The sequence below is a fragment of the Quercus robur genome, chromosome 3 (assembly GCF_932294415.1).
Source record: "Quercus robur chromosome 3, dhQueRobu3.1, whole genome shotgun sequence".
NCBI lineage: Eukaryota > Viridiplantae > Streptophyta > Magnoliopsida > Fagales > Fagaceae > Quercus > Quercus robur.
In genome coordinates this window covers 50,081,693-50,109,079 of record NC_065536.1, presented here as the reverse complement: position 1 = coordinate 50,109,079, position 27,387 = coordinate 50,081,693, and the positions used below count along the sequence as shown (strand labels likewise).

Sequence of the window (27,387 nt, the reverse complement as noted above, 5' to 3'; positions counted from 1 at the left end):
TCAAGGATCCCGGTCCTATCTACGGATGCAGCATCAGAAGAGGCAAAGTGTGAGAGGTTGGAGGAAATTGCTATAGACGGTGATCTGGAGAAGTTTTTTCAAATTGGAGCTCAGTTGCCTCTTCGAGAGAAGGAAGAATTATTAGTGTTTCTAAGAAGGAATATTGATGTGTTCGCATGGCATGCCTATGAAGCTCCTGGGGTGGATCCAAACTTCATTTTCCATCATCTGAATGTCAACCTGACTATCCTCCCTAGGAAACAACCACCTAAGCGCTCATCTAAAGAGCATTCTAATGCTGTCAAGGAGGAGGTGAACAAGCTTAAGCAGGTTGAGGCTATTAAAGAAGTATTCTACCCTGAATGGTTGGCTAATATAGTGGTAGTAAAGAAGAAGAATGGGAAGTGGCGGGTATGTGTAGACTTCACAAATTTGAATAAAGCTTGTCCAAAGGACCCCTTCCCCATGCCTCGAATTGATCAGCTAGTAGACGCAACTGTAGGCCATCCTCGAATGAGCTTTTTGGATGCCTTTCAAGGGTACCATCAGATACCTTTAGCCTTGGATGATCAAGAGAAAACAGCTTTTGTCACTCCTACTGGAAATTACCACTACAAGGTGATGCCCTTTGGTCTGAAGAATGCAAGGTCTACTTATTAGAGGATGATGGCCAAGATGTTTAAGCCACAGTTAGGGAAAAACATTGAGATTTATATAGACGACATGGTGGTCAAGAGTAAGTTGGAATATGAGCACGTTAATGACCTCGGGAATATCTTTGAGATCGTGAGGAAACACAAGCTGCGACTTAATGCTTCTAAGTATTCTTTTGGTGTCGAATCAGGGAAGTTCTTGGGGTACATGGTTATACACTGCGGAATTGAAGTCAACCCTGACCAGATTAAAGCAATCAACAATTTACAGCCACCTCGGAATCCCAAAAAGGTCCAGAAATTAATAGAGATGACTGCTGCTCTAAATCGATTCATCTTTCGATCAGCAGACAAGTGTAGACCTTTCTTCTAATTGTTGAACAAGTTGACAGGATTTGAATGGACCGATGAGTGTGCCTTGGCTTTCCAACAGTTAAAGGAATACTTATCTCGGCCACCCATTATGTCCAGGCTCGAGGTGGATAAGGTTTTGTTTGCTTACATTGTTGTGGCTTCCCATGCAGTAAGCCTGGTGCTTGTACGGGTTGATAGTGGTGTACAGAGGCCAGTTTATTATGTAAGCAAGTCACTACATGAGACTGAGGTCCGCTACCTACCAATGGAGAAGACTATTTTGGCAGTGGTGCATGCTACGCGTAAGCTCCCCCATTACTCTCAGTCACACATAGTTGTTGTCCTAACCCAACTCATGCTTAGATTTCTACTTCGGAGTGCTGATTATATAGGGAGGATTGCAAAGTAGGGTACGATCCTAGGGGCTTTTAATATCAAGTACATGCCTTGCACCTCTGTCAAGGGTCAGGTCCTCGTTGATCTAGTAGCCGAGTTTGCTGAAACTCTATTAGAAGAGGGACTAAAGAAGCAGAACATAGATGAAAAATCAGTTGGCCCAATCTCCTTACAAGAACCTTTGTCTTGGAAGGTATAAGTTGATGGTGTAGCATACCACAAGGGATCTGGAGTGAGGTTAGTTCTGATATCTCCCAAGAGGATCATAATTGAGAAATTCTTGAGATTGGGATTCTCGGCCACAAATAATGAGGCTGAGTATGAAGTTCTATTGGTAGGGATGAACATGGTTCAGAAAATGGGTGGAAAAGCAGTGGAGATATTCTCTGATTCAAGGCTGGTTGTGGGCCAAGTTCAGGGAGAGTTGGAAGCCAGAGATCTTAAAATGCAGGAATATTTGAACCAAGTTAGACACTTACAGTCTAGATTTGGGTCTTTTAATTTATCGTAAATCCCTAGAAGTAGAAATACACATGCTGACTCTCTTGTCACGTAGGCAACCTCATCGGCACAAAGTTTACCTCAGGTAATCCTTGTGGAAGACTTGTGTAAACCTACTAAGGTAGGGGGAGATGGGGTTCATATTCATCAAATAAGGGTAGGTCCTAGCTGGATGGACTCTATTATGCTATTCCTTAAGGAAAATGTCTTGCTCGAGAGTAAGTCTGAGGCTGACAAGGTACGGAGGAAGGCTCCTCGATTTTGGCTGTCTAAGAACCGAAAGTTATATAAACGCTATTTTTCTAGACCATATCTGCTGTGCATACACCCTGAAGCAGTTGAGCTACTCCTAGAAGAATTACATGAAGGGATTTGTGGAAATCATACAGGGGGCAGATCTTTGTCTCATAGGGCCCTTCTCAAGGATATTGGTGGCTAAATATGTAGAGGGAAGTACAAGAGTATGTGAAGAAGTGCGATCAATTCCAAAAATTTACTCCAAACATTCATCAACCTGGAGGAGTCCTTAATCCCCTGTCCAGTTCTTGGCCTTTTGCTCAATGGGGTTTGGATATTGTAAGGCCTTTTCCTAAGGCAGTAGGGAATAAGAGATGGTTGCTGGTCGGCACAGATTATTTCATCAAATGGGTCGAAGCTGAACCACTAGCAAATATCAGAGATATGGATGCCAAGAGATTTATTTGGAAAAATATTGTCACTCGGTTTGGAATCCCTCGTACACTCATCTCGGACAATGGTCTTCAATTTGATAGCAAAACCTTCAGGAGATATTGTTGTGACCTGGGCATAACAAATAAATATTCCACCCCCGCATATCCACAGGAGAATGGACAGGCCAAGGTTGTTAATAAGGTCATAGTGAGTGGGCTGAAAAAGAGGTTGGATGACGCAAATGGAAAGTGGATGGAAGAGTTGCCACACGTCCTTTGGACATATCGGACTACACCTCAAAGGTCCACTGGGGAGACCCTTTTTTCGATGACTTATGGGGCTGAGACTGTAATTCCTCTAAAAATAAGATTTCCAATGCTGAGAACAAGCTCTTTTACTCCGAGCAATAATGATGGGCTATTGGAGAAGAGTTTAGATTTGATTGAAGAGCGAAGAGAAAATGTTATAGTTCAGCTGGCATACTACCAACACAAGCTCAAGTAAGGGTATGATTCAGATGTAAAGTTAAGGCCGCTAGCACCTGGGGACTTGGTCTTTAGAAAGGTTTTGGGAACTGTAAAGAACCTAGTATGGGGAAAATTGGGATCCAACTGGGAAGGGTCATATCGTATCACATCAGTGACTGGAATATGTGCATATTATCTTAAAGATCTAGATGAAAAAGTTGTACCCCGCCCCTAGAATGTAAACAACTTGAGAAGGTATTATTATTAATGAAAGCTTTCTTTACCATATTTTGGTTCATTATATTATGCGTCATGTGTTCTACTATTGGTTTGAATATCAAACAGAACCTTAGTCATGCCTAGTTCATCTGATCACATACCTTGGGTAAATTGATATTTTTATTTATTTTGCTAAGTATTAAGCAGAACCTTAGGTATGTCTGGATCCTCGAACCACATGTTTTGGGTAAATTAATACTTCATAACATCTATTTAAGTATTAAACAGAACCTTAATTATACCTGGCTCCTCGAACCACAAGTTTTGGGTAAATTAATACTTCACAACATCTATCTGAGTATTAAACAGAACATTAGCTATGCCTGGCTCCTCAGACCACATGCTTTGGGTAAATTAATACTTCCTGACATCTATCTAAGTATTAAACAGAACCTTAGCTATGCTTGGCTCCTCGGATCACATGCTTTGGGTAAATTAATACTTCTTGATATCTACCTAAGTGTTAAACAGAACCTTAGCTATGCCTGACTCCTTAAACCACAAGATTTAGGTAAATTGATACTTTCTATTATTTTTCTAAGTATCAAACAGAACATCAGTCATGCTTGGCTCCTCGAACCACAAACCTTGGGTAAATTGATATTTTAAGCTCTTTTTCTAAGTGTTAAAAAAAACCTTAGTTATGTCTAGTTTCTCGGACCATCTACTTTGGGTAAAATAACACTTCGTAACATTTTCCTAAGTATCAACCAAAACCTTGGTCATGCTTGACTCTTCAGACCACATACTTTGGGTAAATTGATATCTTTTAATCATTCTGCTAAGTATCAAACAGAGCCTTTGTCCTTCATGGATCCTCGGACCACATGCTTGAGGTAAATTAGTGCTTTCTGTTGATTATTTGAATGTCAAATAGAATCTGCCATTCTAAATGGCAGAGATCCTCACTTTAGTAACATGCTTATAAGCATCACTTGAAGCATTTGCAGGAATATCTATGTCTGTTTGAGAATTACTTGCTCTTCTAGTCCATTAAATCTACTAATGAATGGAGGATTGAGTAGAGTTAAACATGTATGTATACTACATCAATGTGTATTTTCTTAAAATTGAAGCCATACTTTGCCGAGGTGGTGGACTTAGTAAATCTAGCATGTCTTGATACTGGTCATATGATGTGTGACAACTATGTTGCCACTTATGCAAATTAATAAGCAGAGTTATACTTCATCACCACATTTGTTAAGTGTTAACTGAAACAGAAGTCATGTTTGGATCAATATGAATGTCACAAGTATGAAAGAAAGACTTACAATTTTCATTAAGATCAAGCCTTAGAAAAAGGAAAATTAGTTACAAAAGGTTAACTTCGTTACAAACTTTGCAAATAAAGACATTAGTTTAAAAAAAAAGAAAAAAAAAAAGAAAAAAAAGAGAACTACATTCTAAACTACTTCTTCTTAATTACAATTTTCTCTTTTGGTGGACCCTTGGTAGTTTGGGAGAGCGCTGCCTCTGAAGATCCTAAATCTTTGCTCTTAAGGTCACTCTAGGCAGGCAATGGGAGAGTTGCTAGAATTATCTCCATTGTAGAAGGCACCCCTTTCTCTTTAGATGAATCTTGAGGAACAACTGGGGGTTTGGTGGCATCAGGGGTCACTTCCTTGTTAGCATCAGCTTATTTTTCAACAACCCCCTACTATTGAGCCTCTTCGGACAGCCTGCTAGAAGAAGGAAGGGTCTTGGCCGGGCTGCCCTTCCCAAGTTCTGCCACCTCGGAGGAGGTGTCAGCCTTGGAATTGGCTGGGCCAGGTGCGCGGATAGCAGAAGGGTAGTATACACTCTCTGCTCTCCTAAGGGCAGAAGAGGCCTCAACCCCAGCCTGGTTGAGGGCCTCATTCCACACTTGAAGGCAGTAGTTTCTACATACCCCCGAGACTTCGGCCCTGAGGGCCTCCTCGGTCTCTGCTACCCCCACATCATAGCCTTCTTGCTCGACTTGGTCCCTTGCCTTCTCTGCCTTTTCCAATTTCTTCTTTAAAGCGGCGATCTGTCCTTTGGAGGCGGCCAGCTGATCCTCGGCATTGCGAAGGAGCACCCATTGGCCTTCAACTTGCCTCTCAGCATTGTCCAAGGCGGCCTCTGCGCTCTTTTTGTCCCTCTCCACCTCAAATAGTTTATTCTTCATCTCACTTATTCTTTTTTTAGCCAGATTGAAGGCCTCCACAGCGGCATTGCGCCTCCTTTCTTCTTCCTTCATTTGGCAGTGGCAAAAATTGGTTATCTCCTTTGCCCGGATTGTGGCTTGAACGGCCTGCCGAGGAAAGAAACCTGGTAAAGGTAAATAAAGAGAAATAGTAAAAGGAAGAAAGGGGAGGAAACTTGTAAAAAAAAAAGAAAAAAAAAAACAAAATGGAGAGACTTACCATTGCGAGGTCCCTTTTTAGACTAAGGAAAACCTCGTGCCTCCTTAGGGACCTTAGATTGGTCATATCTTTAGGGAGTAGCAGTGCCTGCTCCACCGCATCGATCACATAACCAACCTTCCTTCCTCAGAAATCCCTGATGGAGGCATTAGCGGGTAGAGGAGCCCCATCCAACATTGGGGTGGGGGTCTAGGATGGAGGTGCGACTTGAGAATCACTCTTCTGGTCGGCGCCCTTTTGCCCTACCCTAGCTTATTTGGCCCCTCTTTGGGCCTCATCCTCTTAGGAAGGGTGGGTTTGTCCTCCTTTCACCACCTCCTTACCCTTCTGCTCCTTTTTCCTTTTGAGGTCGACAGGTTCATGTCAGAGGGGCTGGGTAGGTGGAGGAGTGAGAAGCTTAGTCTGGGTTGCCTTCCCAAGCACGTCCCTCCTTGGTTGGGACTCTAGCAGTTCTTGGAGAGTGGACCTCTGTTTGTGTTGTATTCCCATATCGTCCAAAATGCTGGCAGCTTCTTGGTTGTAGTTGGATTGGACTGGGGAAGGATGGCCGAGGTCACCAGTTGAAGCTTCTAGGGACAAAGGTTGATTGAAGACTTCAAACTCGTCCTTGGAGTTAGATACTTCAACTACTTCTTCTTCTTTTTCTTCTTCTTCTATGATGGCAGGGTGAGAAAAAGTCACCACTCCGGTTGTACACTGTGGTGGTAAGGCTACCTTTGGTATGCCTTCAGGTATGGGATCGGTGGTGAGCGTGCCTTCTAGGATCGGACTAGTGATAAGAAAACTTGGGGCAGCTACGCTTATCCAATGTAGACGAGGGTCCTTAGCTTTGATGACGCACTTCGGCGCCTGGTAGCTTTTGGATATAGGGGTGTAGTTGAGAATGAGATATGCTGCTCTGAGCTAGCCGTCACTATGGACAAACACCTCGGCCTTAAGTATTTTATCTAGGCTTGTTTGATTGACAAGGTTAAAGTTAGGCACAACAGCGTTCTTCTCTGCAAAACCATGGGGAAAAACAGAAAGACATAGTTAGCAAAAAGCAGAACGAGCCAAAAGAAAACTCAAATACAAATATTTAACTTAGACCTAAGACCCCACCTAGTTTCCCCTCTCTCGTTGGGTAGGGGATGCCATCGTGCCATTCCCCTGACACGATCAAGAAGTCCTTGTTTAGGCCCTTGTTGGAGTCGGAGAGGCACTAGATGAGCCTAACCTTAGGGTACCTAGATTTTAGGTAGTACCCCTGCCCCTTTAGATGGTGGAGATTGTAAATCCAGTTGACATCGTGGTGGGTTAGCCCTAAACTTATTTTTTCATTAAGGGCGTCTACACTCCCTAAGATTCTGAACATGTTTGGGGCACATTGGGTGGGAGCTAACCTATAAGCCCTAAGATAGTCCTTGGTGACAGTGCCCATGGGAATCCTCATCCCACCGTCTATAAAGGCAATCATTGGGATTACCACTTCTCCCTCTTGCCTTTTTTCATGCCACTCTCCCTCCTTACAATACCTAATAAACATTCCTGGCGGGATCCTGTACAGAGCTCTAAAACTCTCTATTCCCTCCTTGGAGTCTACCAAATTGGCGAATCTATCCATTCCTAAGAAGGTTTGGAGGAACTAAGAAGATTGAGAGAAATAAGAGGAGTTGAGGAGGAAATGACGTAAAGGAAAGAAAAGTATGTGAAAAAATAAAGTGAAAAGGTTTATGAAGACTTACAGAAAGAAGAAAATTCTTCTCGAACAGGCTCTTGGTATTTGAGAGGGCACGAGTAAGTTGGATAAGTTCGCAGGTTCAATGTATAAGCGTTAAAGTGAAATGAATGCTAAAATGAGATGAGTGGTTGATTCAGGCAGTATTTATATCAAAAAGAAAGTTATAAGCGAGAAAATTCTCACCCAGGTTCTAGTAAAATCCTCAGTCGTTGGATCGCATCACACTGTAGAACGTGGGGAACATGGAGTCGTAAAAATTTAATGAGGGCAAGTCTCATATGCCGAAGCGTCAGGAGTGGGCCTTGGGCAGTTAAAAAAGGCATCTGTACCATCAGAGGTGATGTTAAATGGGCGCGAAGGAATTATCATTACATCGAAATCCTCATTTCTTCTAGAGGAGCCAGAAAGAAGAATCTCGAGGGGCTATTGTAGGGGTGATAGGCCTAGGAGCCTATATTTATGTATATATTAGGCTAGGGGCCCAATTCGAGGACATTAAACAATTCGAGGACAGATAAATACTTTCATGAGGATTCGTGTTAGTAATTGAAGAAGTGAAATCCGATTAAAACCATCCAGAAAGGTGGTTTGAAGAAGAATCCCTCCTTAGATGAGAAAAGCCGAGGTCGGAGGGTATGGTTTGCCATCAAGAGAAAACGTTCTGGATCATTCCATGGATGAGGATAAGTATCAGGAAGGAATAGGACAGGGGAAAGTCATGAAACATCTAAAGAGAAAGCTGTTACCACCGCATTAAATGCTCTGCAGCTAACTCTCTGGCCGCATTAATGATGAAGTGATACCTGAAAAGTAACTTTCAACCTTACAACTACTACCCAAAGACTTTAGGAAGATGCTGATGGGACAAGAATCAACACCAACAATCTAATCTGCACGTGAAAGGTGGAGATGAAAGGTGAAGATAATATAAAATGGAAGAGATACCCTGAGAGAAGGGGATAGAGAAATTAAGAGAAAAACACTGTAGCAGTCAAGAACTGAGTCTGTAATCCAACTTGAGAGAAATATATAAGAACTAATCTCCTTGGACTTTGCTGATGATGATTTTCTTTAGTTTAAATCAATCTATCTTCCTTTTTTTGTCATCTGAATCCATTTTACTTGTTGTCCAACTTATTAAAGCTCAGTTTTCCAACCCACTCTCTACAAATTTATTGTATTGGGCTTTTTGAGCCTAAGTTTATCCATCACTTGGGCTTGGGCTAGGGACCCAAATTGCGACCTTACAATATATATATATATATATATATATATTTAAATTCAATAGTTTTTTTTTTTTTTTTTTTTTTTTTTTTTTTTTTTTTTTTTATGTGGGACCTTTCTCAATTTTTGTTTGGCTTTGATAGTCATAAATACTATGTTTAGCACATTGTTTCTTATTATGTGTTAACAATTAGATCTTGCAGTGCAATAGATAATAATAGATCTGCCTCAAAAATTTGATGGGTTTGTGTGTCACAAAGAAATAGAAAATCTCAAAACATGATTGGGGGTTTTCTTTTTCTTCCTAATTTTGGTAATGCTAAATGTAGAATTTGGTTCTTGTAGGATTTAGGGACATTGATCCAAATACATGGGAGAAAATAGTCTATTTTTCATCTAATTACTCCTTTCTAAAAAAACCAAAAGTAGTGCAGCCTCGTGAGAAACTCAAGTTATTCCAACACGAGTGACAAGCTTCTGTGGAATAGTTTGACATTAACACTATAGCTTCAATCTACATCAAATTAGTTCTCAAATTAATCTTAACCAGCTGTAGACCCATGCAATGCGTGAGAATAGATAATTATTTAGTAATTGTAGTATAATGTATAATTTTTTTTTTCTTTTAAAATTTGTTAAAGATAATTTGTTTTCTATAAAAATTAAACAATTTCTAAAATTATTTTTCATCTTTCTATCCCTACCAATATATCATTCTATTTGTTTGGTGTAGTGTTTGATTAATATTATTCATTTATGAGCTGGTCCATATTCTTTGGAATTATGTTATAGTGTGCTATGTTTTTCCATTTTTTTTTTCTGTACAACTAAATTTTTTAAGTTTCAAATAAATTACTCAAATTACTCATTCTTTTAAAGGAGATTACCATGATAATCGAAACTCATAACAAAATTACTTTTTAATATTTATCAAATAATTGATAGATGCATTCAAATGCATAACCAATATTATGTTTTGATATAAACTCAAATTTTCACTTCCAAAATAGCTAAGTTTTAACTCAAACAAAAATCAAACCAAAGTTTTAAGAGGGAAGAGACTACTTGTTTAACGTCCCAGACAGTAAAAAAAAAGAAAAAGAAAAGAAAAAGAAAAAAAAAGTGTAAGGTCAAATTTTTAGTGGACCACACGTGCCCCACCTAACCCCACTACCCACCACTCATTTTCACTCATCCCTTTACTCTTTGGCCGGCTCACTCTTCCTTTCTTTTCATTTTTTTGTTTTCTCACATACACTCCTCACTACTCTTATATCCTCTCATTGGTAATACCACCACCATTTCCACCATCATTTTCTAGCAAGATCACCGGAAAATTCTTGTGAACCCATAAACACCTTTACATCCTTTTTTTGAGGTAAAATTTTCTAATCTTTTTGGTGGGTTTTACACTTTTGCTTGAGGTTATTTTTATCTAAACTTTAATAATGATACCCATGTGATTTATGAGCATTAACAGTGATATTTATGTGTTTGTATGTATGGGTTTTGTATTGATGAGTGGGTATATGTTTTGTGCTAATGATGACTACCTAAGGTTTATTTATGGTGGAAAATTTAGGGGTTTTGAGTTATAACATGTGATGGTTGGTAAATCTAATTTTTTTCCATTGCCATTGGGTTTATTTGGAGTTAGTTGATGTCCAAAATTTCTTGTCTTGGAGGATATTTTGATTTTTCTTTCATAGGTCTTTTGATGATGTAGTGTAAATTTTAGGGAAGCTAGTCATAATGTTGGAGATGATATTAAATGAGATCAACTTTATAAATTGGAGTTTATGCCTTGTGAATCAATTTGATGAGAAACTTTGGAAGTGGGATATATTATTATTGATGAGGTTAAATACTAGGCTTGCCTAATTAAGTGCTCATTTGGCAATTCCTAAATTGTATTTAGATACAATTTCAAGCTCTATTCTTATTGTGATAGTTTACTTGATATTGTTTAGGTTCTAGCTAATCTCCTTGGAGCTTGGAGAATTAGGCTTTTGCGGTTGCGAGGTAAGTAGCTTTTTAATGAAATTTTTGAAAAATAAACATATTGCATAAATGATGTTTTTGGGCTAGACACACTTTTGGAAACTACCCATGGAACTGATAGAAAATCTCTTGACAAGAATGAAGTTGAAAACCTTACAAACTTTGTAGAAGTTAAATTATTTGAGGTTTTTTTGAAACTACTTGGATATGAACTATGTGTTTCAAAGTAATATAACCTGTGAGCTTATGTGGTTTTAACACCATGCCATGTGTGATTTCCCGGTGATCACCCGATTTGGTTTTCGTAGTCTTTGTGATAACGAAATCAAATCCAAGTCAGTGCCCTTTCACTTTGGACGACACGTTCTTCCCTACTACCCATGGGGGGAAGAGGTTCCTTAATTGTGAGTAGGTGAGGCTGCTGCCTATGGGGCCAAGAGACCACATGCAAGAGAGGTCCTATTTGACACGCTCTCTTTGCTGCCCATGGGGGGAGAGAAAAATCTTGAGGGTATGGGTGAGGCTGTTGTCCATGGGGCCAAGAGTCTGTATATCAGAGAGGACAATATCATGCCAGTTGTGAATTGGATCCCCTGACCGGTCTATGTGGTAGTGTGGTATATTTGTGATAATTTATCTTATGTTAAATATTATGCCTTTGGAAATTATATTATTGGTGCTCATAGATTCTAGTATATAGTTTCAAGGTATTTACTTTGAGAAATTTTGTATTTCATTATTCAATTATTCTTGTCATATCATAATACTATCATTGAAAATGGAACTTGCATTTCCCCCACCCCTATTAAATATGTTACTTAATGGGCTCTGTCTCATCCCATTATTTTATAAACTTTTCAGAGTAAGCAACAATCTTTTGAGACAGCTTTTTGGTGGATAACAGTAGTTAGACTAACTACTGATGGAGGATGAACTTTTGTAATGGAGATATTAGATGATGTACATCTTAAAATAGGCTTGACTTATTTTTTTGTATATTATAGTGGTTATGACGTTATTCCCACTGATGGGACAAGCTGATGATATGTAATTATTTATTCAGACCTCTATTATTTTGTGGCTAGTGGTTCTTGTAATTATTGCTTAGAGCTCTGACTTATTTAAAGAGTATATTCAATGGAATTATTATGATAATTCTTGATGTTGGTACTTGATATGATTTATGTGGGTTGGATTGTCAAAAAGGAAAAATCTACAGGTACTTTGAGACGTCTTTCTCATGCTTTGGACCATTTGGGGTTTGGGGCATGATAACTTGTATTAGGGAACTCAAAAATATAACACCAAAATATATTAACCTAAAATAGAGTTATAAAAAAAAATACAATGTTTCATCAACCTAAAGTAGAGTGGCAAGGAAATAATAAAAAGTTGAGAGAGAGAGAGAGAGAGAGAGAGAGAGAGAGAGAGAGAGAGAGAGAGAGAATAATCATTAAAAAAAAGAAAAGAATGTGAGAAATAATAAAAAAATTATAGAAAATTATATGAGGAGAAAAGGGGTTAAAAGATTTATAATAACTAACAAACACCCAATTAATGCTATGTAATAGAATAATACTATATTCGTATATACTATTTTTATAATACGATAGGATAACATGTATTATCAACTCAAAGTAGAGTTCTAAAGAATACAAAAGTTAATAAACATAACATAGAGGTGCAAGATAAATAAATAAATAAATAACCAAGAAATGGAAAAAAAAAAAAAAAGAAAAAAAGAAAAAAAAAAAAAGAAGAGAGATAGAGAGAATTTTTTATTTTTTATTTTTTTGTGTGGGAATTGGGAAAGCTATGCATAGAAAGTGAGAGAATTACAAATTTATAGTAAAAAGATGAGAATAAGAATAAGCAAAAATAGAGGAAGATAAAGGAATAGAAGAAGAGTGATATTTAAGGTAGATAGCAGTAGGAAGATGAAAAGGTAAAATTGATTAAAAATGTTAGGAAATGTGTAACAATAGTTTGGGGATTAACAAGAAGGAAAAAAGTTAAAAATGAGAGAGAGAGAGGGAGAGAGATGTGGCTATTGATGTGGCTTAACATGAGAATAGTAACAATAAATTATAAAAACCAACAAGTCTAAAATTAGTGACGGTATAAAAAAAAATTAGAATAATAAAAATTAAGAAGTAATAAAAAAATTAAAAAAAAATAAATATGAACAATTTACATTTTCTACCAAATAATATTTTTACAATGCTTTTTCTAAGAATTAACAAAATATAATAATGACTATAAAAATTATTTAAATTATATAGGTATGAATTATACAATAATTTTATTATATATATTTAAGTATATTTATGCATATACATGAGATTACAAGTTAATACTAAATAATGCAAAAAGCTCAAATTGAGTGTATTACTCTCATATTAACTCCGTGTTAGTGTCACTAATAACACTTTATAAATGTATTAGTATAATTCCGTGACGTGGCGCTCCGTCATTTGCTGAGTGATGCACCGAAGTAGATCTATTTCCCGGCATGCCCTTTTCTTTTCTTTTCTATTTCTCCCTCCTCTTCTGTATAACTTCCGAACAAAGGCTCTCTCATAGCTGAGCTCCGAAAACTCCTGGATTCCTTGTTCTCCTGCTCGACCCCCGTGTCCTTTTTCGTCATTTCGACTAAAGTAAGACTCTCTCTCTCTCTCTCTCTCTCCCCCTTTTTAAACTCGTTAATTCGTAGTGGAATTAGTGGGAATCACTCGCTTGTTGTTATTAGTATTATTCGTGAAAATTGAGATTTCCGGCAACGGAGTACGTATTAAGATTTAGGGTTTTGAGAACGCTAAGGCTGCCAAAGCTTTGGATTCGAATATTCCTTGCTTGGTTCGTATTTTTTATTCAATCACAGGATAAAAAATGTGAATTATATGATTCGTCAATTCCTATGTATAAGTGTTAACAAAAGATAATAAGAAAAAAGAAAATATATATGTTCAAGAATTACTTGGTTTTTCGTATTGTCGACGTTAGGAACTCCATTTGTACGGTAAAGTTTTATTTCTATTTTCTATTTGTAAAGTGAGATACACCAACTCTGATTGATGTGAATGTAAATGACTGGTATTTCTCATTTTTATTACTGTTGTGTATTTGGTTTATTGAGGCGTAATTTAGGTTTGCTCGTTGTTCTTGTGCTAGTGTTTGCTTGTGTTATGCATTATGTTGCTCATGATGTTTTATTTCTTCATTTTTGTAGATTTCGTGGAAGGAAATAAATTGTACAAGGACAACCGGACATGGTAACGAAGATTATTTAGTATTTGAATCTTGAGTTATTCTTGTTGATTTAAGTTTGAAATTAATGAAATTTTGACATTGTTATATCTGGGATCCAGTCGGCACTCTTCAACTTCCATTCATTTTTAACGGTTGTGCTGTTGGGAATTTGCGCCTGCACTTACTTGAAGATGCAATTTCCAGCAATCCTTGAACAGCGAACGGGGTATTTTGTCTCTGTTATTCTTTTTAGAGTGTGATTTTCGTGTTTGATTGATAGATAGGTCTCGTGGTTGTCTCATTTTGATATGATTATTTTGAAAATACTGCAATCATTTTCTTCTCCTGCAATTTGTTTTGTTAAGTTATAGCAATTTGTTGGAGAGTGATTTAATTGAATCTCTGAACTTTTTGCAGTAAACACATTTTCTGTTCTTGCATTTAGCTTGTTATAGTTAGTAATGGGATGTGTGTGGAGTTAGATCTATTGTGTTGACTATGCCGGGGGTTTGGCCCCCTGTCAGATTGGTGTCCGTACAATTACTGGGGTATTGAGAATACATTAGAAGTCTAAGCCCATTATAGTGACTTCACACATGCATGTACCCCTAGTAATAGTTGAATAAGGCGATATGAATATGCTAATGATCCCTGTAACTCCTTTTGTAACCGTTATAATTAAACTACATTAACTCTGTGGGTGTAACCCTATAGTTTTGGGTGAACCATGTGAATTTGGTGTTCCTGTGTTCCTGTGTTTTAATCTTTTTCTGTTTCTACTTTTTCCTGTCATTCACACATCACAAATCCTAGTTGGGTTTCTCATTTCATAACAGTTAGTAGGTAGTGCCAACCAAGCTGACATTCAAAGACAGCAAGTGCGCATTGAATGGCAAAGTTGTACCTCACTAATCACTTCACATTTAAGAATGAGGGATGATGCGTACATAACATGATACCTGCTCCCTACTTGAGATACCAATTCCATATAGCTGCTGCCTTTTCTACTCCCAACACCATCAAAATTTTCTTAGTGGCAGGCCACATTGAGTTGGATTCTTTTAGTGCCTCATATATTACCTTGGTTACTGTGCTTCTTCTTGCTCTTGTGGAGAAAATTTAAACCATGATTGTAGAAGCAATGAGACTATCAATACTATCTTTTATGGTTTCAAAAAAATTGATCTAAAACTGGTTTTTTAAACAATTTTCTGACAAAATAATTGCCTACTATAGTGATATTTCTTTGCATGTTGTCAAATGACAAGTTCTGGTTATTAATTATTAGACAATAGACAAGCTGCAGAAATATCTTATGAGGGTTTCTGCCTCCTCCATCCCCTTCTCCCCATTCTAGCTCTGATTAAGCCTAATTACTTCAACCTGACTGAAATTCAATCACCTGTTGTCTTTTTAATGTCAATTTTTTGTTATTTCTTTTATTCAAATTTATGTATAGTTAGTCCCTTTTTTTATTGATCTATCCATGTTAAGCATGGTTCGGTGTTATTACAGGCAATCAGTCTTGGCCTGATGGTTGATTTGTATGAAGTGGTTACAAACTTACAATGTGGACTAATGACTGTAATATGCTTATTTGACAGGTTTCGTGGTTTCTTTTGGAAGGCAGCCAGAATAGGTAGGCCTTTATTTAGATGTTTTACCACCATCTTTGTTGGACTAGTCCACAACTACTCCTTGTTTCCCTCTTTTCACTTCATTTTTATTTTGATTTTTATCTGTTATCTTCTCGGGACAATTTCCTCTTTCTTCTTCTTCCTTTCTTTTTGGGAAAATATATATATATATATATATATATATATTTTGGGTGTATTTATGAAGTATGAATGTTGATGATGGAGACCTAGGAAACTCTCCTTGGGTTGGCATCAAGGTAAAGATAACAAGAAAAATAGAAAAGGAGCCTTCTTTTTCTTTTTAACTTTCTGGTATATAGAGAAGCCCATAAATATCTCCATATGGTTTTTATTGACCTAGAGAAAGCATATGATAGGGTCTATAGAGAAATTATGTGTTGGATTTTAGGAAAGAAAGGAGTTCCTCCCAAGTATGCTAAGGATATTTATGACAGAGCTGAAACTAGTATTAGAAAAAGTGGATGCTTCACAAGCAAATTTCCTATCACTATAGGTTTGTATTAAGGATCATCACCAAGTCCATATCTCTTTGCACTAGTGATGGATGAGCTTACTAAATTGATTCAAGATGAAGTCACTTGGTGTATACTTTTTGCAGAAGATATACTTTTAGTGAATGAAACTTGATGTAGGAGTCAATGTCAAGTTAGAATTTGGAGAGATGCTTTAGAGTTTAGAATTGTAGGGAATATACACGAAATTCCCAAATCTGTGAGATGCAAAATTGAGAAAAAATATGCGCCAAAGAAAATAATCACACAAGACAATATTTACGTGGTTTCACAATTTGCCTACATCCACAGAGCTGCAATGATTTTACTATTGTCAAATCAAATACAATATCCTCTCAAGTTTATGCCTAACTTGAGATCCTCACCAAATACAATAATATCTCTCTAGGAATAATATAAACTCACTTGAAATCTTCAGTCACACTCTGAATACAACAACTACCCGTGGTTGTAGTATTCAAAATTTATCCCTAGAGAAAAACTCCAAATTAATCTTCTCGTATATGTCTCATGGCTAAAGAAAATCTCCCTGTCTTCTTTGCTCTCACACACAATTTTTTCTTTCTTCACTGCACTCACTGCAATCACACTTGGCAGCTCTTCCTTTCCTTTTTCTTTTTCACTCCAGGCAGCACTCTTCTTTTCTTTTCTACTGCCCACCCTATCACATATAAAACTCTATTTATATGTTAGGTAAATAACCTAGCCGCCACTTTATTTTTCCATAGCAACTTGGTCTCCTATTTCTAATAGGAGTCTTGCAATTTATGTGGCTTTCTTGCCACTAAAGTGGGCTGGACCCACAACAAGAATCTAAAGACTTTTGGCCAAGTAGGATTAATACATAGTGCATGTAATGTAAGTTTAGTACAATATTCAATCATATCGAGGAGAGGAGTTGAAATGAGAATGTTAAAAGGAATAAGTGGAAATAAAGGAAAGAGAAAATTGAAATAAGAAAATTCGCTTAAAGATAGGGAGGGCTCTATTGATGAAAAGATGAGGGCTCTACATGAGATGGTTTGATTGTGTGCAAAGGATACATGTGGGAGACCCCAACTAGTTTGTCGAGGATTCATAGCAAATCCCAATCCTAAAAATGTGGGATTATGGCTTGGTTGATGTCGTAGTTGATGCCCTTAGATGTTATTCACACAAAAGAAAAGGAAAGGAAAAAAAAAAAAAAGCAGTGCCCAACAAATCCCAAATTATGTCCCATGACCTAAGATTCATCTTTTTTATTTTTTATTTATTATTTATTATTTATTTTTTATTTTTATAATAAATTATTTCAAGAATTTTAAAGCACAAAAATAGAGATGCTGATTTGGTTATATCAATCCTAACAATTATGCTTTATTATGTGAAGGAATATGATTAATTTAGAAGTTTTTAGGACAACTAGTCGAGTTATTACCTAAGGGTCCACTGAATTGGAGATTGCTCATTGATGGATGTACAGATTATGACATTCAAACTTGTAAACTTGCAAACTGTAGATGAGAAAATAAAGTACAAGCATATTTTGATCGGTGTGTATTTAACTATTTATTAAGGATTCTATGAGCATATTACCTACTCTATCATACATTGCAATAATGGCAGACATTTCCTTGCTTGTTTTTTCTGTAACAGGTGAGCGCTTGAGCCCGTGGGTGGCTTTTGGATGCTTCTCAATGGGTGTGTCAATAATCTTTTTCTGAGTCCTCGTCTTATCTGTATTCAGATGCAACCTTTTTTTTTCTTTTTCTTTGGATCATGTAGAAAGAAGTTCACTCCTTGAAATTTAATATTATCATATGGTTTTGTGGGTGTGAATACTGGTAACCACTGTTTCAAGACCTAGTTGGCCAACTCCATATTGAAGGTAGATCATTTTTCTCAGGAAATTTGTTTATTGATGGTGCAACCATTCTTTGCTTGATCATTAGTTTGTAAAAACTCTTCATAGGAATGATTATGACTGAAAATGTAATCAGTTGCAACTCAGCCATTTGTTGTATATTATGGTAGGTATGTTAAGTTGGAAACCTACTTGAATGTAACATAAAGTTTCATTTGCAATGCCATTTCATATGGTTGAGTGCGAGCAACTTTAACTACAAAAATATAAACTTCTAGATCGAAGCATGCTATGTGTGGCATGTATGAAAGTTCTTTTGTGGACTAGTGAAGTTACATTGTATGCCAATATGTTAATGGCATTGGCCTGTACTTTATGCAAATAATGAAATTTGGAAGAAGATGAGGAAGTAGGCAATCAAGTTGAAATTAGGACAGTAGGTGTCTTATAGCCATTAGGGATGCATGCAATGAAATAAATTTCGAGCTGATGCTTGAGTCTCCTGAATAATAAAATCTTCTTTCCACCCCAATAAAACATAGATAGGAAAATCTTCTTCTTGGGTTTCTTTTGATTGCTCTGGTCTTCGACCGTAACTGTGGTTGTCTCTTCTTTTTTGTATTCGTCTTTCTTTTGATTGCTGTTGTCCGCAACCCTCGCTGTATCTTCTTTGCTGTATTCATCTTCTCCCCAGTGAAGGGGATAACTCCGCAAAAACGCCTTCTGTTGTTGTAGTTTTCATCGCGAAAGCTTCTTGTTCTCATCCTATTACCCTTTATAGCTTCGTAATCCATCTTGCAATGTCTGAGAAGACACCAATGAGTAATAACTAATGAATGCAGAAGTGATTTTATACAAGAGAGAGACGAACAGGGTGAGGGGCTAGTAAATTTGGCACACAATAGGATGATACTAGCAAACAGGAAATAATAATTATTAATTCTGTATTGATATGAAATTTATTTCTTGGACTAAAAGTTCTATATTGGTTTGTTATTAAAAGTTGAAACCCTTGTGTTTGGCTTTATCATAGGGGAATCATAAAGTTGGCTGGGCTTAGAGGGGAGTCTGCCCAGTAGACCAATAATTTCTCTTTATCATATATCCCAAGTGTATACACTTTGTCATTGTTTGAGAATCATATATATAATTATATATACTTTTATTCTCTAATTTTAAATGTTCTAACAATATGTTATCTTAGATAAATATATGTATAGCGCATTTATGTACTGTGGAGGAGCTGAAAATGATAGCCTCACAATCGGTAATCATCGCTTCATCTACACGTTGTCATTTTAAAATCCAAAGCCCAATGAGAACTTTTGTTTTCTTTTTTTGTTTTTTGTTTTTTGTTTTTGTTTTTTGTTTTTTTTTTTTTTGTTTTTGTTTTTTTTGGGGTGTCTGAATGAAAACTTTTGTTCTTTCCCATCTCATAAATGGCTCCCACAGCTGGAGGTGAACTTTTGTTTTGCTTCTCTTCAGCATCTTCCTCGTTCTTTCTTCTTCTTATCCTTCTTTTTTCAATTTCGGTTTGGTTATTTATATGAATTTGTATATGGGTTTGATGAATTTGGATCTAGATTTAGAACGATTTTGATGATTTTGTGGTGTGTTCGTGTTGTTGTGGTGGTGGTTGGTGGTACTGGGTTGCAGTGGTGGTGGTTAGCGGTGCTGGGTTGTTGTGATGGTTGGCTTCTTCTTCTTCTTCTTCTTCTTGGCATTGAAGAGTGGGTGAGAGAGAGTCTGACAAGGCAAGAGAGGGGAGAGAGGAAAAAATATAAAATAATAGATAGAAGTGCTATAGTAATCGTGTATATATGCACAATTGAGCAATTGTGCATAAATACACAATTTTACATCCACTAATGTGGGTGATTTTTTGCTCAAAATATGTAAAATGAACAACTTTTTCTATTTTGCAAGACTTTACACATATTGATGTTAATCTTTAAGGATGTAGAAAATTCTTTATTACTGCCAAGACACGTTGAAAACAATGGCAAGCATTATACAAATATTAAATTAATGATAGAATCAAAGAAAATTGGACGTTGAAATATCATCAACTTTGGATTAGAATTTCTTGATTGAATAATAAATTAACTTACGCTATTTGAACATCTCCAATAGTCTCTCTTTTGCTCCTTTCTCTCTTCATTTTATATGGACTCTCTACAACATCAAGAGAAGCACTTAAAGTCCACAAGATCTTATTTTTATTATTTTTTGCCCAACACCAATGGTCAAGAGCGATAAACTAGAAATCGATTCAAATTTATGAAAAAACAAACTGATAATCAAGAAGGGGATGCTCAATCAAAACTCCATCAACCCTTCTAATCACACAAAAGTGAAAAGAACCAAAAAAAAAAAAAAAAAAAAAAAAAAGACGGGGAGAGTCACAAGTCACCATCAAAACCTAGGATATATTTGGATACCGCTTATTTTGCTGAAACTGAAAAATTATTGTTAAAAGTACTATAAATAAAAATAAAAGTAAAAATTAGTTGAAATAGTACAACGAAACCCATAAATAATGCCAAAAAGTGCAATGGATCCATAAATAATAGCAAAAATAAATTAAATAGTAAAATAATTTTAATTTTTCATCCACGCCCAAATACACATCTAATCAAATGCACAAAATTGATTTTGACCGCATGCTTGGCGATCTCTACGATGTCCTTAGTGGAGATATTGTTGTTCTTTGCAGTAGCAATCAGGATCCTTGAGGACCTTAATATTAATGGAGCCACTAAGGGGCAAGTTAAAATTTTCTTTTTAACTTTTCAAAAAAAAAAAAAAAATTCTTTTTAAAAATATTTATAGACATATACAGAGAGTTTTCATTTTTTGAAATTTACAGTTTCTCAAATTATCCATATGTCCTTCCTACGTAATTTTTATTTATTTCTTTATTTATTATTATTATTATTATGTTTGATGTCGTTTACGTGAAAATTAGAGTTGAATCATTGCTCAAACCGCAGGTAGGTATGATGTAAACTTACTTCAAATATGTGCTTCGCACGATTGGGTTCATTTAGAGGTAGTCTACCAAGAATATATTGAAAAAATAATAATAAGAAAAGGAAAACCCAAACTTGGTCTTGCAGTTGTACTTCACACGAACACTTATTTGAGGTTTTTTTTTTTTTTTTTTTAAAGTTATCAAATTTAAACTATGTTTAGGGGGAAAAGGATTTGATAATGGGCTTACAGATTCAATCAATCTTCGACCTTTCAGATATGCCGATTCAATCAATCCTTGCATTAATCATTATGTCTATATAGTTGACTTTTCAAACAAAATATGTCATAATCACTATTGGTTTATTTTAATTTTCTTGGCCTCTGATGCACCTAATATTCTAAAATCTAAAATCTAAAATCTAAAATCTACACCATGTTCCAGCATGTACGCCATGAACATGAAAAAAAAAAAAAATAAAAAAAATAAAAACAATCCTTCGTGCTAGTGAGCGATCACTGCAAAACTACAGGCCTACACACAAAGTCACCAACACCCCACCCCTCCACATGAAGCAATTCTAAAAGGGACCCACGCCTGCAAATGCAATTACTTCGCTTTCAAGACCAATCAACTCCTTCCCCAACAATTTGGTTGGGAGATAAAGTAGCAACTTTTCTCTTTCTGTAAGCATTATAAGCCCAACTAATTTCTCTGTTCTCTTCTGTCTCTCTTGTATTTCACAAGGTGTTTGGATTTCTATAATGGATGAGTGTAGTAGCATTTGTTCAAACGTGGGAAGTTGTGTTCCTGTTTCTAATACCTTAGACTCAGCTTTGACACTTCAATGCTCAATTGGTTCAACAGAATCAACACAGGACAGTGTCTTCATTGAACCACCCATCAAGGAAAAAAAAGTAGATTGCCAAAACTCAAGGTCTGAGCTTAGTTTGAAGCCTCAGTCGTCAGCAATGTCCCCTGTAGGCAGTTCTCGAGAATTAAGTATGTTTCTAAACTTGGATATAAGTTTGGCTTGGGTTAGATTCAATTTCATTACCGTGTACTTTTACATTTGTTTCCTTCTATGGACTATGACTATGTTATCTTTTTTTTTTTTTTTTTTTTTTTTTTTTCATGTTTGATGATGGTTTGGATTTTTTCAACTATATTGTTCTTTGTTTCATCCTCACTTTGCTTATCCATGTTCTGCATAATTATCAACTTGTCTTTTCTGATGTAATAAGTTCTCATTTTTGTAACGCATGTGGTTCTTGTTTTCTTTAAGAACATATGATCCATGACAGTATGACTTGAAGTTTTGTGGATTCTGTCATTTATTGTTGAAAATGATTTTGATTTGGTTCAAATAACTTGATTTGTCGATGTATTATTTTAGCTTGAACCTACAAAAATTATGTGACAGTTTTGGTGGTTCCATAGTCCTCAATCATAGTGGTTCAGTACACTTGTCCTTTGAAATGCTTCTTGGATTTCTCTCTTTTTTGGTTTTTCCTTTTCTAGGAGGGATCTAGTATTATTCTACACATTCTTTAGATCTCTTGGCACTTGCAGGGTACACAAGAATCAGTTTGATGTTTTAGCACATTAACTGTAGAATTAGCAATTACCTTCTTTAAATGAAGGCAAATCACCTTTTGACTTTGAAGAGTGAATGGCTACATGCAAATGGTGACATATGAAGAAAAAATTGTAGTGCAGGAGGGGGAAGGAAGCTGTAATATAGTAATTTCTTACAGCATAAATTCTATTGGACTGAAATTTTGGAACTTTCCAGTAGTGTGGTAGCAGCCAAAGGAGATAATTATAAACAGCTATTTCTATGGCCTCCATTATACGCCAAGATTGTTGGGTTGGGACTGTTGGGTGTCTTTTAAACATTCAAAAGTGCGTTTGGTAAGGTGGAAAAGTGAGAGTAAAGAAAATGGTAAAGAGAGAACGGAAGATGGATTGATTAGAAAAGTGGAAAGAAGTTAAAAAGGAGAGATTATTACTTTTCTATCTAGCCCACCATTATTAATCTTCCCAAAATATGAGAAAAATAGGTGAGAAAATGTCTATATATTCTTTACTCTTTTTGATTCTTATATTTTCTTTCATCCCACCTTACTATCCTCTCAAGGAATGTATAAATCAACTGTGGGTTGAAGTTGGGAGATTTTGACTTCAGTGTGCAAACTTGTTTACACAGACTTGTTGGGAAATGTAGTGGTCCAGGTCTTCCACTTCTGTGACTCTGTAGCTTACACATTCTAGTAAATGTTTTACATACTCAACCATTACGGCCATTTCCTCTTGACTTGCTCTTGAACAATATAGCATCTTTAACAGAATGGTGCCCGTTATGCAGGTTCTAAAGAGGAAGTATATTTTGATCTGCAGTCCTGCTTAGAATCTGATTGTGAAGATTTCTTTAGTGTCAGTGGTGGTAAGAGTTGTTTTCAATTTGTTTCAGAATTTGGCTGGCATATATGTGTTTATTATTAACTTCTATAATTCTAAGCATAGAATCTCTTTTTTTTTTTAAAAAGAAAAGAAATTGAAAGACTAGTTTATATTTGCATCTTATATTTTTTACTAGCTTGTAATTTCTACAGATAACACCCCATCTCGTGGGAACACTCCTATCCATCATTGCGGCTTCAAAGAAACTCCTCACGTCAAAAATCCAGTTTACATGGATAGTAGCTCCAGTCCCATTCTTGAACCCTCTTCAACAGATATGAAGAAACAACTAATTGAGCTTTTTCAAGAGAGCTTTAGGGATGATGCTATCGATGGCAGTCAAAATATACAAGAGAGTTCAAAAATCAATCCTATCTTTTGTCCCCTTTCTTCAAAATCTACAAATAAAAACCATTATGGATGTGTAGCAAACTCTGCATGCAATAGTGAGGCAATACACAACAGAAGTTACAACCATGGGAAGGGAAAATTTGCCAAGTCTGCAAGATGTTGTCTTCCAAATTTGATGCGCAGCCTGAGCTTTAGTGGGAGGAGGAAGAGTCTGGGCCTTGCCGGACCATAGTGCTGGAAGCTATGCCTAGCTTTTTACTATGTCTATATTTTAAAGAATTGGTACTCCTAACTAGCATAGAAGACAAAAATTTGATCTTAAAGCTCACTTTTCATATTACCTAGCTTTCCTCAAGCAAATTTCAATTATTATTTTTATTTTTATTTGTGGTTGAGGCATTCTTTAAAGTGAAATATGAATTGACACTCATGTAATATCTTGTGCAAGTGCTTGGGGATCTTATCTGTTATTACTGCATTTGTAAAATGTAAAGAGTAATTTTTTACATGTTAACTTGCGTTGAGGATATAGTAGTCTATTCAATGGTTGTGATTATAGGTGCTTTTGCTATGTCTCCATTATTAGTCCATGCAATTCTCAATCTGGAATGGCAAAACAAACAAAAAATTGACATGTGATTCATGCATAATGGAGGTAACAAGTATCTTCACTATATTTCACAAGATACACGAGAAGCACAAACTGTAATTTGTCTTGTCACGTGCAGCTTCAAATTTATTAAAGCTCTTGTTGGGGAGATAACAGGAGACTCCACTTGGCACATATTGAGACATTACTTAACCAAAAAGCTTAAGCAAAAATATTAAGTACAATACATGACAACCAAAGAACTAGTACAATACATATATATTACACTGCTTGATCACATTAGCCTAATCTCAGTGACTTCCTGCTTGAATCTTCCTCTGCAGACAAACCATTTTCATTACAATGACCACTAAAAGCTTTTCTTTCACTTTATCAGCAAAACAGAAGTAAGCATGTCTCCAAGACTTCTTTATCAACAAGCTGCCACAAACAGTCCAGAATCCCACAATGAAACCCAGTGTAATACTTAGGTAAAACCATAACTTTTCAAATTGATCTTCACCATCAATATGTACATGTACATCTTCTTGATCTTTATGTTTTGCATTCCTGTCACTTGGCGTTGAGACACTTGTTGGCAATGGAGGAGGCCCATAAAGTTCAGGGTTACCGACATAAATGGATGGATCATTGAAGGTTTGAAATTGGTTGGATGATGGAATTTGTCCAGATAAGTTGTTATATGACAAGTTCAAATGGCTCAAAAAAGTCATAGAAGACATGCTTGAAGGAATGTGACCTGAAAGATGGTTACAAGAGAGGTCAAGAGATTCTAATTGGCGCAAAGCTCCAATATTCTCTGGTATCATTCCCGTCAAATGGTTCCATGACAAATTCAATGAATTCAATAAGATCAAATTTGTTAGTTCTGTTCGGATCTCTCCTGAAAGACTATTTTTCGAAAAATCCATGAGACTAACATTTGAGATTTGATTGTAGTATTCATATTGTCTTCCTTTAACAACCAAATCCATATGCTTTGTGATTTCTGCATATGTGTTGTCATAGAAATACTTGTGACCAGCCAAACTACCAAAACACGATGGAATAGATCCTGAGAAATTATTTTGGGCAAGGTCCAAGACATGGATATAAGTGGCACCACACAATTGTTTAGGAATTTTTCCAAAGAGCATATTTCCTCTTAAGCTTAATATTGTTATGAACGGAAGTCTTTCTCCAATCCATTTTGGTATGGTCCCTGACAATCTATTCTCACCAAGATCAAGTGTTAATAGTGATATGCCTGGAACAAATTTCAGGCATAAAGAGAGGTTCCCAGAAAAATTGTTGTTACTCAATTGCAACCACATAAGAGAAGGTAGTGAGCACATTGAGCTTGGAATGCCACCAGATAGATTATTCTTGGACAGATCTATGAAGACCAGACTTTGCATACTCTTCCAGTGGTTGTGGATATTTCCGGATAAACAATTGTTTGATAGAACAAGATACTTCAATTGTCCTAGTCCATTTATGGATGATGGGATGCTACCATTTAGAAAGTTGCCAGAGAGATCTAAAGTACTCAAGTGCGACATTTCTTGGCTGATTCTTATCGGTATTGGTCCAGAAAGTAAATTGCTTCTCAAAGAAAGCCTTGTCACATTAGGCCATAGTGGTAGTGGACCCTCTAAATGATTAAAATCTAGAAGTACCGACGGTACGGAAGAGATGTTTAATGACTTGGGGAGGTTTCCCATTAATTTGTTATGAGAAAGATCCAACACCGTAAGTTGTGAAGACAAGTTCCACAACCAATTCGGTATTGTATCTGAAATTGCAGTATTTACTAAATGGATCTCTGTGAGTTCCTTCTGTGTTCTAAGCCATGCAGGGAATGTAGGGTACAATTGACAGTCCAAAATATAGACATATTGTAGACTAAAAGGAGGAATCCAGTCATGTGTCACATTGAAAACTAAAAGGTTACTAGATGATGATGACAAGGAAAAAACATACAATTTTGTGAGATTTAGGAAATGAGTTTCAGTCATGATACCTTGCCAGTAATTCCCGGAGAGACGCAACTCTCTCAACTCAGAAAGTTGTCCAATTGATTCTGGGATGGTTCCATTCATCTTGTTGTCTTCGAGGTACAGTATCTCCAAACGGGACAAAATTTTGTATAGATGATGGAATTGAACCGGAGATTGTGTTGCTGTGAAGTTTCAGTTTTCTCAAACGTTTTAAATTCCCCAAAGAATGTGGGATATTCCCAATGAGTTGGTTCCCGCTCAAATTTAACTCCTCTAGGCTACTGTTACTGCATTCCGATAAGGCCTGGAAAAATTCTGTTATTTCGCCACTGAAATTATTTTCTGATAAATCCAAAGTCTGCAATTTGCATAGGTTACCCTTTGCAATCTTAGGGATGGAGCCTGTGAGATTACAATAGATAAGTTGGAGATTTGTGAGGGAAGTGAAATTGAACACCCATTGAGGAATTGTAGAGGAGTTGAAGTCATTATGAGAGAGATCAAGTACTGAAAGTGACGTAAAGTTGACAGAGGGAAAATTTTGAGGGAGATAATGAAGTTCACAATCGGACAAGTGCAACTCCAGCAGAGAAGGGAGCAAATTAACAGTTTGAAGCCAATCAGTAGTTGCTTCGGAAAGGTTCACGACATTCAAATTGAGGTATTTTAGGGAAGAGAGACCGGAGAGCCAATTTATATTTGAAGCTGTTTGGGGATTCCCAGAGAGATCAAGATAAAGCAAGTTAGAAAGATTCCCAATTTGAGGAGGGATCGTTCCAGCAAAGTTTGCAGAGGATAGATCAAGGTAACTCAACTTATTGAGAGAACCAATGAAATTTGCGATGGGAAGTTGTTGGAAATCGTTGTAGCTTAGATCCAAGTAATTTAGAAATTTTAATTCAAGCGAAGAAGGAGATAAAGCACCACCCAAAGGCCAGTGCTTCCTACATTCTGTTGATGTAATACCAGAATATGGGTCACAGAAAAATGTCCTATTGAGACCGAGTTTTATGATGTTACCTATTCGGTTGCTACAGCCTACTCCTAACCAGTTGCAGCAATCTTCTCCAACCCAGGAAGAAAGTCTTCTTGAA

General features: G+C 36.5%; 4 protein-coding genes and 1 long non-coding RNA gene across 5 annotated transcripts; 4 read left to right on the top strand and 1 right to left on the bottom strand.

Annotated features, from left to right (window-relative positions):
• The first annotated feature begins 1,116 nt into the window (after positions 1 to 1,116).
• On the top strand, positions 1,117 to 3,080 carry LOC126719717 (uncharacterized). Its single transcript, XM_050422244.1, has 4 exons — positions 1,117 to 1,309; positions 1,616 to 1,869; positions 1,960 to 2,142; positions 2,352 to 3,080. The coding sequence occupies exons 1-4, from the start codon at positions 1,117 to 1,119 to the stop codon at positions 3,078 to 3,080; spliced, it is 1,359 nt and encodes a 452-aa protein (XP_050278201.1).
• A 6,813-nt stretch (positions 3,081 to 9,893) lies between these two features.
• LOC126718210 (uncharacterized) lies at positions 9,894 to 11,816 on the top strand. The gene is made up of 3 exons (XR_007652859.1): positions 9,894 to 10,031; positions 10,624 to 10,675; positions 11,516 to 11,816. It is a non-coding gene; the product is annotated as an uncharacterized LOC126718210 (long non-coding RNA).
• Positions 11,817 to 13,149: 1,333 nt separating this feature from the next.
• Positions 13,150 to 18,062, top strand: LOC126718209 (uncharacterized). Its single transcript, XM_050420298.1, has 5 exons — positions 13,150 to 13,311; positions 13,884 to 13,926; positions 14,023 to 14,129; positions 15,508 to 15,542; positions 17,709 to 18,062. The coding sequence occupies exons 2-5, from the start codon at positions 13,924 to 13,926 to the stop codon at positions 17,774 to 17,776; spliced, it is 213 nt and encodes a 70-aa protein (XP_050276255.1). The 5' UTR covers positions 13,150 to 13,311; positions 13,884 to 13,923; the 3' UTR covers positions 17,777 to 18,062.
• Positions 18,063 to 21,434: 3,372 nt separating this feature from the next.
• LOC126718206 (uncharacterized protein At3g27210-like) lies at positions 21,435 to 24,260 on the top strand. The gene is made up of 3 exons (XM_050420297.1): positions 21,435 to 21,892; positions 23,259 to 23,336; positions 23,506 to 24,260. Exons 1-3 carry the CDS (start codon positions 21,655 to 21,657, stop codon positions 23,934 to 23,936), a joined length of 747 nt encoding a protein of 248 aa, XP_050276254.1. The 5' UTR covers positions 21,435 to 21,654; the 3' UTR covers positions 23,937 to 24,260.
• Positions 24,261 to 24,502: 242 nt separating this feature from the next.
• Positions 24,503 to 27,072, bottom strand: LOC126718203 (receptor-like protein EIX2). Its single transcript, XM_050420295.1, has 2 exons — positions 24,817 to 27,072; positions 24,503 to 24,734 (listed from the first exon to the last, which is right to left on the bottom strand). Exons 1-2 carry the CDS (start codon positions 26,393 to 26,395, stop codon positions 24,727 to 24,729), a joined length of 1,587 nt encoding a protein of 528 aa, XP_050276252.1. The 5' UTR covers positions 26,396 to 27,072; the 3' UTR covers positions 24,503 to 24,726.
• Between the last annotated feature and the right edge of the window lie 315 nt (positions 27,073 to 27,387).